Below are 12,500 nucleotides of genomic sequence, written 5' to 3' on the forward strand. Positions count from 1 at the left end.
TTAGTCAGCCACCAATTGTGCAAGTTCTCCCACTTAAAAAGATGAAAAAGGCCTGCAATTTTCATCATAGGTATACCTCAACTATGAGAGACAAAATGAGAAAAAAAAATCCAGAAAATCACATTGTCTGATTTTTAAACAATTATTTGCAAATGATGGTGGAAAATAATTATTTGGTCAATAACAAAAGTTCATCTCAATACTTGGTTATATACCCTTTGTTGGAAATGACAGAGGTCAAACATTTTCTGTAAGTCTTCACAAGCTTTTCAGACACTGTTGCTGGCCCATTCCTCCATGCAGATCTTTAGAGCAGTGATGTTTTGGGGCTGTCCGTGGGCAACACAGACTTTCAACTCCCTCCACGGATTTTCTATGGGCTTGAGATCTGGAGACTGGCTAGGCCACTCCAGGACCTTGAAATGCTTCTTACGAAGCCACTCCTTCGTTGCCGGGGCGGTTTGTTTGGGATCATTGTCATGCTGAAAGACCAAGCCACGTTTCATCTTCAATGCCCTTGCTGATGGAAGGATGTTTTCACTCAAAATCTCACGATACATGGCCCCATTCATTCTTTCCTTTACACGGATCAGTCATCCTGGCTCCCTTGCAGAAAAACAGCCCCAAAGCATGATGTTTCCACCCCCATGCTTCACAGTAGGTATGGTGTTCTGTGGATGCAACTCTGCATTCTTTCTCCTCCAAACAGGACGAGTTGAGTTTTTACCAAAAGTTCTATTTTGGTTTCATCTGACCATATGACATTCTCCCAATCCTCTTCTGGATCATCCAAATGCTCTCTAGCAAACTTCAGACGGGCCTGGACATGTACTGGCTTAAGCAGGGGGACACGTCTGGCACTGCAGGATTTGAGTCCCTGGCTGCGTAGTGTGTTACTGATGGTAGCCTTCGTTACTTTGGTCCCAGCTCTCTGCAGGTCATTCACTAGGTCCCCCTGTGTGATTCTGGGATTTTTGTTCACTGTTATTGTGATCATTTTAGCCCCATGGGGTGAGATCTTGTGTAGAGCCCCAGATCGAGGGAGATTATCAGTGGTCTTGTATGTCTTCCATTTTCTAATAATTGCTCCCACAGTTGATTTCTTTACACCACGCTGCTTACCTATTGCAGATTCAGTCTTCCCAGCCTAGTGTAGGTCTACAATTTTGTTTCTGGTGTCCTTTGATAGCTCTTTGGTCTTGGCCATAGTGGAGTTTGGAGTGTGACTGTTTGAGGTTGTGGACAGGTGTCTTTTATACTGATAACAAGTTCAAACACGTGCCATTAATACAGGTAACGAGTGGAGGACAGAGGAGCCTCTTAAAGAAAAAGTAAAAGGTCTGTGATAGTCAGAAATCTGGCTTATTTGTAGGTGACCAAATACTTATTTTCCACCATAATTTGCAAATAAATTCTTTAAAAATCAGACAATGTGATTTTCTGGATTTTTTTTCTTATTTTGTATCTCATAGTTGAGGTATAACTATGATGAAAATTACAGGCATCTCTCATCTTTTTAAGTGGGAGAACTTGCACAATTGGTCGTTGACTAAATACTTTTTTGCCCCACTGTAAGTACCATCAAGAGAACACACATACAATCATATAAGTACCATCAAGACAAAACACATACACTCATATAAGCATTAACAACAGATATACAACTGCGACATCTTCAACATGCGTGTGTGTGTGTGTGTGTCCTGTGTTGCCGCCCAATGCACGGGTATGTTGTGTGTTGTGCTGTGTGGCAAAATAAACAGACTTTTACTTTGACACAATCATATATAGATAGATATGATTAGATTGACAAACATGGGCAATAAATATGCAACATGCAACACACATCCCATTACATAAACCACATCTGCCTCCTTGATTTATTTACTTAAACTCCTGGAAATTTGTTGTTCTTGTTCTCTTCATAAAAGGAGCCTATCCTGGTTCTTGAGTTATAGATAGATATAGACAGAGAGAGAGATACCTTTGAAGCCAGCAGCCTATCCTGATAGGTTCTTGAGTTATAGAGATACACATATATAGTATAGAGAGGGATACCTTTGAAGCCAGCAGCTGCTGTTGGGCATTGATTTGCTGCTGTTGCCGTGACGCCATTTCCTGCAGTTCCGTCAGGGTGGCAGTCGTGATGGGTGCAGTCACCTGGTACACATCCGTAGCCATGACAACAGTCAGCAAAAAAATAACGTAGCAGGTTGGGCATGTGTGTGTGTGTGTGTGTATGTATGATGTGACCTAGAAGCTAAACCCATGACCTTGATCTTACATGTGCTTTGCCCAGCCAATTCCAGCTTAACCAACAATCATCGACAATCATCTCCCCTCTCCTTTTCTTCTCCTCTCTTCTCCTCCACCTATCCTTTCCCCACCTCTCCTCTCTTCTCCTCACGCCTATCCCTTTCTCCCCTCTCGTCTCTACTCATCACGCCTATCCCTTCCTCACCTCTCCTCTCTTGTCCTCACAACTATCCTTTCCTCACCTCTCCTCTCTTCTTCCACCATATCTTTCCTCACCTCTTCCCTATGCCATCTTCTTTCCGCTCTCCTCGCCTCTTCCCTATCCTATCTTCTTACCGCTCTCTCCTCGTCTCTCCTCCTCTCTAATATTATCTCCTGTTTTCGTCCTCTGCTTCTCTTTTTCTCTGTACAAGCAATCACACTATCTTTCTTCTTACGTTTATAGCTACAATTATTATTTGTATTTTAATTGTTTATTGTTAGTCCTATATCGAGACCAATCGTGTCGGCCAACAGCTAACGTTCCTAACTAAGCTGATAAAAACCTACAACAGATAGAAGTTTTTTTTCTAGATCCCACATTAACCTTGCCTAGGAGTTTCTTTGCTAACACCATTGTGGATTACTAACTGTGTCTGATCTGTGCAGGTGACATATACTGACCCTCCGCTACAGCTGAGCAATCACACTCTGCACTTTACTGCAGAGATGCATCTATACTGCAATGTAAAGTGTCTAGTTACATTTTGCAATCTGTCTTTCTTCTTATCTTCTCGTCACCTCCTCTCCACCTCCTCTCCTCTCCTCCTCTCTCTCTCTTACTCACCCCATTCTCCATCCGCCTGTCAGTGGTGTTCTTCACACTGTTCCTCTTCGGGGGAACCTCAGGGCCTCTCTGCCCTCCTACACAGGAAGAGAGAGAAAGAGAGAAAGAGAGAGAGAGGGAGAGAGAAGGAAAACAAAAGAGTACGTGATTGAGTGGGTGAAGACAATGACATGTGAGTACATTTGATCGAGCCAGAAAAAGCCAGACAGACAGTCAATGAGTGAGAGAGAGAGAGAGAATGAGAGAGAGATAGAGATAATGAGAGAGAGAGATAGAAAGTGGGAGAATTAAAAAGTACAAGAGACATCAGGAGTGAGAAAAAACTTAAGGGGAATTTGAATCAACCCTCCCACACACACACTCTCTCACACACTTAGGTCGCAATATAGCATGTTTGTCTGTGTGTTTGTGTGTGCGGCATGTAAGGGATAACGGCCGACGAGCTGTACAGTTCTACAAAGATAATGGACGCTGCGGGGCAAAGAACTCCACGACGCGGAGGCCGTTATCCCGCTTATCTCCCGTTTACAACATCCAAAAGTGTTTTTATTATTATTATTATTATTTAGAATTTCCTTTATCTTTAGGAAACTTAATATGCATAATAACCTGATGAATTCTTGATTTGAAGCCTAGTGCTCCCGTTAGAGAAAGTAGTGCGTTTTTGAAGAAAAAAAAACGTAACGTTGGTTGTCAATGGTAACCATTCAAGAGCATTGATATGGAACTGCGATTTAACTTTTCTACTGGGACTACGTCCAAGGTGTCCATCTATGCGAACTTATTGTACACCCCATTAGCCAATCAGAAAACAGTATTTCGTTCCAGAGGGAGATAAGTGTGAAAATGTGTGTGCGTGTGTTTGTGTGTGTGCATGCTCGGCCAGCCGTACTGTGCGTGAGCATTGCAGCTCCGTGCCAAACTAAGGCAATTTAAAAACTTAACATCACGCCTGTTGTAACTGCCGTTGTCAATGCAGCAGAGATAATATGCTTTGGACTCTAGTCACAGTAATAAACACAGCTATGTATATATGCAGGCTGGTAGTATGGATAATTGGAAGTCTGGGGCATGTCCATAAGCTTTCGGTCAGTGGGCTACGACTGGCAGGACTTAGTAAGAGACAATCTAAACAACTAGCAAAGTTCTGCTCTTTATCAGCTGCTATAGGTAGTCTTGCTGTTTTGCGTAGGAGATGTTTCTTGTACCCATGAGTCACTAAGCTGTATTCAACCCCTGAGTCATTTTTGAATCCTTTCTGTACAGAATATGTTAGGTGGATTCAAACAAATCGATTGTGGGGAGGGGGGATGATTGTGGGGTGGGTTGGAGTGGAGTGGAGTGGGGAGTTCTGGCTGGGGAGGGGGGATGATTGTGGGGAGGGGGGCTTATTGTGGGGTGGGGTGGGGTGGGGTGGGTTGGAGTGGAGTGGAGTGGGTAGTTCTGGCTGGGGAGGGGGGATGATTGTGGGGAGGGGGGCTTATTGTGGGGTGGGGTGGGGTGGGGTGGGTTGGAGTGGAGTGGAGTGGGTAGTTCTGGCTGAGGAGGGGGGATGATTGTGGGGAGGGGGGCTTATTGTGGGGTGGGGTGGGGTGGGGTGGAGTGGAGTGGGGTGGGGTGGGGAGTTCTGGCTGGGGAGGGGGAATGATTGTGGGGAGAGGGGCTTATTGTGGGGTGGGGTGGGGTGCGGAGCTCTGGCTGGGGAGAGGGGCTGATGATTATCAGTGTTATGCAACAAGGCTACAGCATACATGGTCCCACGCCACCAAAGCAATTAAGATACAAGCTGCCAACAAACACACACACACACAAACACACACACACACACACATACACACACACACACACACACAAACACACATGCCTGCATCACTCAAACACAGACATAATCTGTATTAGTGTAATATGGGTTACAGGATAAACCTGTTGGCAGGAACAACAAGGCCTGTCTAATTAATAGATGTGATAAACAGCTCTGTCTGTGTAAATGTATGTGTGTGTGTGTATGGGTGTTTGCATGTGTGTGTGTGTGTGTGTGTGTGTGCGTGTGTGTCTGTGTCTGTGTGCTAGTGAATGTTTTGTGTGTGGGTGTGTGTGTGTGTGTGTCTGTGTTCCAGTAGTTTGAGTGTTTTGCAAAGAGCAGGGAGTCTTAAGAGGAGGTCTAAGAGTCTGCCGGGGTAAAACTAATACCCCAGAGTGGGGGATTAGTGAGGGGCATTAGAATTCCCAAACAACTCTACTGGGGTCATTATGACCACAGAGAGACGGATTACAATGGATGGTCACCATAGGAACCATAGCCCTACAGGTGGAGGCAAAACAACACTGAAGTTTTTGTTTGGCATTAAAATGAGTGTGTGTGTGTGTGTGTGTGTGTGTGTGTGTGTGTGTGTGTGTGTGTGTGTGTGTGTGGTGTGTGTGTGTGTGTGTGTGTGTGTGTGTGTGTGTGTGTGTGTGTTTGTATGTCTGTAGGTGTGTGTGAACATGTGCGTGTGTGTGAACATGTGTATACATGTGTGTGTGTGTGTGTGTGTGTGTGTGTGTGTGTGTGTGTGTGTGTGATTGTGTGTGTGTGTATATTTGTGTGTGTGTAGGTGTGTTTGTGTAGGGGTATTGGTTTCAGTGTTGCATAACCACAGAGTGCTTTCTAAAAGGCCCAAGAGAGAATGCACACACAAAGACACACACACACAAAGACACACACACACACACCCACACACACACCCACACACACACACACACACGCACACTCCTTTTTCGATAAACAAGGCCGCCAGACAGAGAGCCCCTGCTGCTCAGTGTCTGGTCCTCACCCGAGTGCAGCATCGTCTGTGTGTGTGTGTGTGTGTGTGTGTGTGTGTGTGTGTGTGTGTGTGTGTGTGTGTGTCTGTGTGTCTGTGTGTGTGTGTGTGTGTTTGTGTGTGTGTGTCTGTGTGTGTGTGTGTGTGTCTGTGTGAGTGGATATTTGGATGTGTCCGTGTGTGTGTTGGTCCAAGAGGGACTACTGTGATTGATCACAATGGGCCGGTATCTTAGGGGGGTGGGGGTACAGTGGTGATAAATGGGATGGGCTTGAGTCAGGGGGATGGGTTGTTATTTTGAGTAAAACAGGGGGTCACCCCCCTCTACTTAATCAAACAGGGGGTACATGGGAGAGGCTTTAGGCCTGGGCAAAGGGGGGGGGGGGGGGGGGAATAACTGTCCTTTGGGGATGGAAAATAGGGGTATTTCTCTGGGTCTGTCATTCTGCACTCGATCAACACAGTGGGAACTGTTAACGCTGTCTGAGGAAGACAAACTGCTTACTGTGGTTTAGTACTGCACTGTTAGAGATCTTCCACTGGTATATTACTGTACTGTGAGAGATCTTACTGTGGTATACTACTGCACTGTGAGAGATCTTACTGTGGTATACTACTGCACTGTAAGAGATCTTACAGGCTAACAGTATTGTACTGCACTGTCAGAGATCTTCCTCTGATAAAGTACTGCACTGCGAGAGATCTTACAGGCTAACAGTATTGTACTGCACTGTTAGAGATCTCACAGGCTAACAGTATTGTACTGCACTGTTAGAGATCTCACAGGCTAACAGTATTGCACTGCACTGTTAGAGATCTTCCTCCGGTATACTATTGCAGAGATCTTACTGTGGAATAATATTGCACTGTGGGACATCTTACAGGCTAACAGGAGATCACGGTACTGTGAGAGTACTTGTCTCTGTATCACTGTTGGGATTCTGTCGGACTTAGTGTTATGTTAACGCTCTACGACAGCACAGGGTTCTTCTGCTGCATCAGGGTGCTGTCACGTAGTGATGTCACATGGGACTGAGATATTCTCTGTGTGTTATTTAAATTCAGGGGTCCTCTGCTTGGGTTCAGGTTAGGGTCAGCATTGTGATGTGGAGGACAACGGGCCAGAGGTCTTCTGCTGGGGCTTCAGTGCAGGGTTAAAGGTTGTGTGTTAGGGTAAGTGTTAGCATGCGCTAGGTGAGACACAACTTGCCTTCTCCACCTCTCTGTTGATTTGTGAGATAGGACAGGTTTATCTTGTCTTTCTCCCTCTCTATCTCCCTCCTGATCTCTCCCTCCATTTTCCCTCCCTCTCCCCCCTCACTCTCTCTGTCTCCCTCTCAGTGAGTATTATTGATGAACATATTAAACCGAAATATCCCATTCTCTCTCTCTCTCTCTCTCTCTCTCTCTCTCTCTCTCTCTCTCTCTCTCTCTCTCTCTCTCTCTCTCTCTCTCTCTCTCTCTCTCTCTCCCTCCCTCACTCTCCCTCCCTCTCTCTCTCTCTGTCTCTCTCTCAGTGAGTATTATTGATGAACATCTTAAACCAAAATATCCCATTATCTCTCTCTCTCTCTCTCTCTCTCTCTCTCCCTCACTCTCCCCCTCTCTCTCCCTCACTCCCTCTCTCGCCCTCTCTCTCTCTCTCTCCCTCTCCCTCTCCTTCCCTCTCTCTCTCTCTCTCTCCCTCTCCTTCTGTCGCTCTCGCTCTCTCTTTCCTCCTTTCCCTTTCTCTCACTGTTGCATAAAAGTCTGAGAGGTTCACACGATTCCTTTGAAACAGACATCCACCCGGAGGAACGAGCTTCATGAGGTAAAGCTGCTTAGGCTCATTATATAAATATATATATTTATTTTTTTAAACTTCTTTAAAGATCCTTGACAATAGTTTGTAGTGTTTTGCAACAAGCCATCTAGAAATGGGCTAAATTAAAGCCGTTTACACAAGAACACAAGTAGCTTAGCTTAGCGTCCAGAACACCTGTGAAACCCAGTACCAGGAACCAGCGTTAAAACCCTGCAATGCAAAAACTCTCTCCCTCACCCACAACACAGCAGGGCTATGGATTAAAGAGAATATGCTTTCATCGTAATCTCCTCAGACAAATAAATCTATTAGCTGTATAATTCGCTCCATACACACATCATAGAGTAAGCAGCAACATTCACAACACACAACACACAACACACAAACTCACTCTCACTCACACACACACACACACGCTCACACTCACACTCACACTCTCACTCTCACTCTCACTCTCACTCTCACTCTCACTCTCACTCTCACTCTCACTCTCACTCTCACTCTCACTCTCACTCATCACAGGGTAAGCAGATAGCACAAATCACAACACTCTCACACACACACACAAACACACACAATCACACACACACACACACACACACACACACACACACACACACACACACACACACAAACATCACCGAGTAAGCAGCTAGCACACATCACAATGGCATGAGGCCCACTGAGAGGAACAACAAGTTAGTACTAATTTCAACAAACCAGTTCCCTATTTTATATTTTACTCAAGCACACACACTTTATATTTTACTCATAACAACTAAGAAAGCCATAGACAACCCCTTCTTTACGTTATATTTGAAGCCTCTTAGAGATTTAAATGGTTGTTCAAATATTATGAATAGAGGTATTTGTGAGTATTGACTATATGAATCTATGATATAATCATGTCACAACAATGACACAAATGTTGTTATTTAAGATATTTAAATTATTTGTATTAAAAATGTTTAAATAAATATTTTAACAGCCAAATATATTCAATAGTCGACAATGACTAACAGTTACAGTTACATAATAACAGTGTTTAAATCATAGAAGTTTCAAATCTCTATGAATAACCAAGATCATCATAACATAATACAATAAATGATCTAAAAAAAAATTTTCCCTACAACTTTCTATGTTTCAAAAAAAACAATCCGTTCCTTTCAGTGCTGAAAGCAGAGAATCCCAGTTGGCATGGGGGCCTATACATCGCCATGGTGACAGAGAGGTTGGCATGGCCCTTGGAGAGGGTAGCTGGGAGTAGGTCAACAAGGGCCATGCCAACCTCTCGGTCACCATGGCGATTGCTAGGCCTCCATGCCAACTTGTAATGTCACCAGGGCGATCACTGTGTCGCCATGTCAACCATTGGGTGGCCGGTGACCGGTGACCGGGTGGCCGTAGTCAACCCTGCTGGGGCATCACGCAATCTCGTGTGACCCCAGGTGACCTCTCGTCTCTCGGGAACATGAACTGACCCCTGTGTGACCTATCTGTGACCCTGGTTCAACCTCTCGCTGGCAAATGGCCTCCATGTTTACAGAAAACAGGAGGGAGGCATTGTGTGTGTGTGTGTGTGTGTGTGTGTGTGTGTGTGTGTGTGTGTGTGTGTGTGTGTGTGTGTGTGTGGGTTTGTGTGTGTTTGTGTGTGTGTGTGTGTGTGTGTGTGTGTGTGTGTGTGTGTGTGTGTGTGTGTGGGTTTGTGTGTGTTTGTGTGTGTGTGTGTGTGTGTGTGTGTGACAGTGAATTTCTGTGTGTGTGTGTGTGTGTGCATGTGCGTGTTTGCATTGTGTTATTGGCCAAATGTTATTGGTCTCCATGATCAGCACTGGCAAAGGGCCATAGACACACACAAACACACACCCACACATAGACAAACACACACACACACGCACAAACACATACAATAATACACACACACAGACAAACACACACACACACACACACACACACACTAACACACAGACAAACACACACACAAACCAAAACAGTGCCACTGCAACAGCTCCTGTGGAGTGCCAAGTCTCACAGCTCCAGAGAAAATAAATTACATAGAATTACTCTATTTGAATGTATCATTTTTACAAGGCTATTCTGTGTCAAAATGTTCGGTCATTTAACTAAATCATGAATGAACTTTGAACTTTGATTGAACTGTTCCACTCCAACAGTAAACTGTTGATTTTATGTTTGTCCACTCAACATGTACAGTGTACAGCAATGAGGAGCACTGTTGAGTTCCCATATGATATCACCACAGGCCATTCCATCGCCATCATATCTATGGTATGTCATTCTATTCTATGGTACATCCAGTATATTCTTTTCCTGCATAGCATTATGGGAATATGGTTCAGCTTACACTGGGCCAACCTTAGACTAAGGCCGTCTACAACATAACTCAGCAGACAGGAATACTCTAGCAGATTGCACGTGCAAGCAGGGATCCTGAGATCCACACCAAATATATCCAATAGAACAGTCTCCAATAGTGTTACCATACTGGATTATCCACACAAACAACATTCCCAATAACCCCAGACACTATATCACCAAAGATATTCCCACAGGCATATCTGATCACACAAGACTTGCGGTTACATCCAGTCAAATACAAACACAAGACCACAATAATGTAATAAGCTATCAATTCCCAGTAACTGCTACAGTCATACCGTGGAGGGTAAACATACTAGAAACACTTGAACCTGATACTAGATTTCCACACAGTATCCACTATCAACAGCCCCCGCGCGTATGGTGTGATTTATAGAACGGCTGCACCATAGACGCCCAATCAAACAGGCATCCCCTGGCCAGACACGTCCATCCGGATGAGCTATAAAGCGTCTAACTGCCCTCCGGAGAGCGTCGCCAGTGATGATGAACGACTGGTGCCACATAAGGGCTTATGTCAGTGTGTGTCAGTGTATGTGTGTGTGTGTGCGTGTGTACGCGCGTGTGTGTGTGTGTGTGTGTGTGTGTGTGTGTGTGTGTGTGTGTGTGTGTGTGTGTGTGTGTGTGTGTGTGTTTGTACGTATACACACACACACAGACACACACACATACACACTCCCTCTCACAGACACACACACACACACACACACACACACACACATAAGCTGAAATGGCAGAGAGGTGTGTTTTTCCCCGAAGCGCTGCGTTTCTGAGTGGAGGTCAGTGGCGATAGGATTAGAGCAATCACGGAAAATTTAGCTTCAACTCCCCAGATGGATTTGCATGCTGTGCGTTATTTCTCAGCGTGCACACTGCCACACACACAGACACACACACACACACACACACACACACACACACACACACACACAAGCTCACACACACACACACACACACACACACACGCAGGTATAGTGTCCAGGCCGGTCAACCACCGGCCTCCTTTTCTCCTGTGTGTTAATGTACTGGGTGCCTCACAGAAACAGTTCTCTAAACAGCCTCCACTATAGTCTAGAGGCTTCTGTGTTGCACCGATACCGATACCAGTATCGGGTATCGGGTCGATACTTCGTTAAAATACTCGTACTCGTACTCGTTTTAAATTACCGATACCAAAAACCGATACCCAGTGTTGCGTCTTAACGCGTGTTTTCTTCTCCTCTACTGTCTATGCCTGCCAGGTGTGAGAGCGGCGAGTTGCATAGAGGCCGAGAGCGGTATTGCAGACAGATACGTTGAGGTTAAACTTGCAGTTTAAATTAATTCAATAACAGCTTGGATACGATGTGTGGAGGTGGCTTGCGTAAGCTAACGGTTTCGCTAGAGATTTTAAACTTAACACGTACGACCTCCAGTAAAGGTAAGTGCTATCTTCGGCTATTTTATGTTTTGCAGTTAACTTAGAACTGCTGTTACATAGGCAAAGTGTAGGGGCTAGCCTACTGTCTTTAGCGACGCTGCGCCTATAACATATTATTGCCATTTGCTACGGTTGATTGACGGGGACGGGAATGTATTTGTTTTCTCCTCTTTTACCCGGACGCATTTAGGTCTCGAAAGGAGGACATGTGAGGGTAAAAGAGGACGTCTGTCTTGTCTTGTGTTTCAGGAATCTTGTTAGTTTGTCATAAACACCCGCTAGCAAGTAGCCGCTAGCAAGACATCCCGTTAGCGATGTTAGCAAGGTTGTTTTAACACTCTTGGACATTGATGCTAGTATTACGTTTTTTTTTCCGTTTTTCCGCCTGATGCTAATATTAAGTGCTTTTGCGTTAACTTCTTTGCAATGTTATTGTGATAGCTATGTTGGCTAGGTTGCAAACAACTTCCCTAACACAGTCAAACTTCAGGCAAGTGTCAATTTGGCTGCAAGAACGTAGCCCAGTTCATTGTCAACATTAAACTCTAGTAAGAAATCGCTATACCGTTGTGCTGCCTTAACGGCGATTTTGACTCATTTTAAGATAAATGATGAAAGGAGTAAGGCACAGTTTAAGATCTGCACTGTTACAGTGTCGAAGGGGGGAAAGGAAAGAACTTCGTTTGACACAAGCAATTTGATTAAACATCTGAAGACGCACCATAGTGCTAAGCACACAAAGTTCACTCATGCCAGTGGCTTAAGAGACCAAGCAACCAATCTTTACTGACGTCTTTCAAAAGACAAAAACGCGCACGCACACAGACAGAGAGAGAGAGAGAGAAGGGGAGGAAGAGAGTTGTTGATCCTTTTGTAACTGAACTGTGCTCATGTTCTTATCATCCAGGATAGTTCTGTTCACTTTTTGTTAAGCAGACTGTGTTGTTAACTATGCAGCAAATTAAATTGCCATCTGTCTATATGCAAATT

At 44.7% G+C, this 12,500-nt stretch overlaps 1 protein-coding gene across 1 annotated transcript in view; it reads right to left on the minus strand.

The window, feature by feature from the left end:
- Positions 1–12,500, minus strand: part of LOC308367681 (apoptosis-stimulating of p53 protein 2-like) — a gene marked incomplete at both ends in the record, with an annotated part of 26,627 nt that overhangs the window by 12,601 nt on the left and 1,526 nt on the right. Inside the window, 2 exon segments of the mRNA XM_080841662.1 lie at positions 2,059–2,160; positions 3,083–3,159. Of these exon segments, the coding sequence (XP_080697788.1) occupies positions 2,059–2,160; positions 3,083–3,159 (179 nt within the window).

The sequence above is a fragment of the Sprattus sprattus genome (assembly GCF_963457725.1).
Source record: "Sprattus sprattus genome assembly, chromosome: 1".
Taxonomy (NCBI): Eukaryota; Metazoa; Chordata; class Actinopteri; order Clupeiformes; family Clupeidae; genus Sprattus; species Sprattus sprattus.